General features: G+C 54.6%; 1 protein-coding gene across 1 annotated transcript; it reads right to left on the bottom strand.

Moving 5' to 3' along the window:
* Positions 1–179: 179 nt before the first annotated feature.
* CAOG_08958 (hypothetical protein) lies at positions 180–2803 on the bottom strand (the record flags this gene model as incomplete). The annotated part of the gene is made up of 3 exons (XM_011272327.1): positions 180–873; positions 1578–1981; positions 2068–2803. Coding segments are annotated over 3 exons (1834 nt in total), but the record flags the coding sequence as incomplete, so codon positions are not given.
* Between the last annotated feature and the right edge of the window lie 10 nt (positions 2804–2813).

Below are 2813 nucleotides of genomic sequence, written 5' to 3'. Positions count from 1 at the left end.
GCGTGGATGAGCCATCCATGATCAAAGCAGTGGGCCTGACGGGTGTCTTTCTCGCATGCAGCTTCGCCACTCGCGCAGATAAGTTTTGAACAAGTCTGAGGTCATGTACCCCTTCTCGGTCGTTGCGGTAGAGCAGGCGTCAATGGGAACGTGTTGGCAAACCGTCGCGACGTTCGTACCCTTCGTAAAAATCAGCATGGGAGGGAGCGGCGCAGTTCCATCGGCACACACCAAGAAGACGCCGGTGATGTGCCGTCCGAGGCTGTTGTTGTGCCCACCGCCAACGAGCGCGACACGACCCCACGATGCCCCTAATACAGTCGATCCCTTGACGCGAGAAGAAATCTCGCTCTCGTCAAAGTTGCTGACGCGGCTCGGCTCGACGGTAAGGAGAGGATGTTGATCGTAGGCCTGTTTGAGTTGAGTCGGGAGAGTCCCGAGATTGTCGGGTGTCAGCGCTGCAGCCCGGCACACTTCCAGCACACGGCCCTTTCGAAGCCTGACGCGTCCCTTCGCTCGCTTCAAAAAGGTGGCCCACCAGGACCGGCTAGGCGTGTCTTGGACAAACGCCCGCCTTGGTGAGCCGTCGAAAGAAGTTGTTTCAGAACACGGTTTCAAGTACTTGGCGGCCTGCGCTTTCGTCAGACAGCATGACGCGCGAGCAAACGCTTCCAATAAATTGATAATTGCATCAACTTCGTGATCGGTAAAGATGGGTGGTCGGCCTTTCGTGCGGGTGGACCGCGCCAGCTCGATCACTTCATCCAGCGTTCCAGACTGAATCAGTTCGCGGTGGCCCGCGTGGAGTTGAGCCCAGTCACTGACAGTCGACTTTCCGCACTTGAAGCCAGCCTGCCCCAGCCGCGCGGCGACCTGTTCACATGTCCATTGAAATGGTGTTGTCGTACAACCAGTCGAGAGGGTCAGCGGACCCGGGGTTAGCAGCTTGAGGGCGATGGCGATGGCGATCGGTCGTCGGTTTTTTCCAGCCGCCTCGGCGAGTCGCCCAAACCACCCCGCGACGATCGCAGCCACCTCAACAAGACACTCCATGTGATAACCAACTCGATTTATGTACAATGGTGAAAGAGCCGAGGCGAAGCGATGAATAGACTGCGAGAAAAACGCCTCATCCGGATTAAAATGCAACTCTCGAGGTCTGTAATGCGTCCGGATTTAGAGACAGTTACTCTACGTTGTTTTTGCAAAGTTCAGCCAGGCTGAGAGCACATCCATGCGACAATAAGCTCAAAACAGAAATCTCTGCTGCATACCATCAAAAACAGGCTTAAGACCGCACAAGAAGTCGCCCAGTTCATTGCGCGAGACGAGCCAAGATCTGTCGTCGAGGTTGCCAGACGCGACCGGCTTGGACATTGTCTGTGTCGTGACAAGCCCAGCAATAAGCGTTGGCGTGCTGCGTTGATTGGAGATCAACTGTTTGGCGTTTGCTTGCGACAAGGGCGCGACACCTGTTCGAAGTTTGACTTGACCCTTCACAGTCAACTGTTGTCATGCTTGTGAGTCGCAGCGCATACATGTAGTTTGGAGTCAACAAGACCGTTTCGACCTCTTACGTCCAAACCATTGACCGACACAAAGCTGGCATTCAAATCGCTGAACTCCTCGTTGACGCGGGTCAAGGAAAACCCATCTGGAATCGAATCGACCGCTCGCTCAAACTGTCGCAAAACGACCATGACTGACTGCAAGTCGTCGCTCAAGACGGCGCCTTCAAACAGTGTGGGAAGAGGTAGTGTCAGATCGGCAGCCTGTGGTGCGCCCTTGGTTTTGGCGCACGCATCGCACAGCTCCACAAGCAGGCGCAGGTTGAGCAAGCGCGGCACAATTTGCTCCCAGTTGTGCGAGGGAAGAGAGACCGCATTGTCATTAACAGTCTCCGGCTGACTCATCTTCCCGATTGTTTGCAGTTCAGTGAGCAGTTTGCTGGCGATGTGGCCATACGCGCACTGGTCATCATCTGCAGACACCGGGGCGGGCAAGCACGAAAGTGCAGTAAGTAGCCGTTGCAGCAAGGACAAAATGCAACGTCAGCAAGCGACTCACCGAGTTTGACAAGGTCGAGAAAGTGCAGGTTTAGCATCAGTTGCTGAGAGAAGGAATACTGAGAGAGTGAGGTCCAAAAGCAGAGTCCAAGATCCACCAACCTGTCAATCCGAGCATCTGCCCAATCGTCGAGAGTCGACTTGAAAGCAATGGCTCGAACAAAAGCAATCAAAGACTTGGGATCAATCGTGATCGGCATGGAACGGTTGTCGGTCGTGAAAATGTTGTTAATTTGGCGAGGAATGCCCAGTGCTCGCTGGAGCAACAGCGTTTTCCAAACATCTCGATGCCAAGCTGCGTTGTTGTTACGGCGGGTCGCCAGCTGAGCCGAGGCAGCGCCGGAGAGACGTGGCATCTCGATCAAGCTAGCGAAAAACCTGCTCCCGGTGACCTTGTCGAACATGTCCACCTGGACAGCGTCGCTCAGCGCAAAAGGACGCGTCCCACTCATAAATAAAGTAACCTTCCCGCCTGAATTCGACAATTCTCGCAGTGGCGCGATAGCCCATTTGATGAACCGACGTTCTTGGCGCCATTGCGGCAACGTGCTAAACTCGCGGTCGAATTTCTCGTCGACTGTTTGTCCAAGCAGCATGCTCACTTCATCAAGGGTGACGACGACCGGTACGACCGTGTTCGAAGGCAGGTTTTTGAGCCGGATAAAGTCTTGGCGGATGTAGTGAATGGTGGTTGCTACGGCGAATGAGCCAGAGAGGGTCAGACGGAACCTGTTCATTAGATCACCC

The sequence above is a fragment of the Capsaspora owczarzaki genome (assembly GCF_000151315.2).
Source record: "Capsaspora owczarzaki ATCC 30864 unplaced genomic scaffold supercont2.10, whole genome shotgun sequence".
NCBI lineage: Eukaryota > Filasterea > Ministeriida > Capsasporidae > Capsaspora > Capsaspora owczarzaki.
The sequence above is the reverse complement of the archived record's forward strand: the minus strand, read 5'-3'. Positions and strand labels throughout refer to the sequence as shown.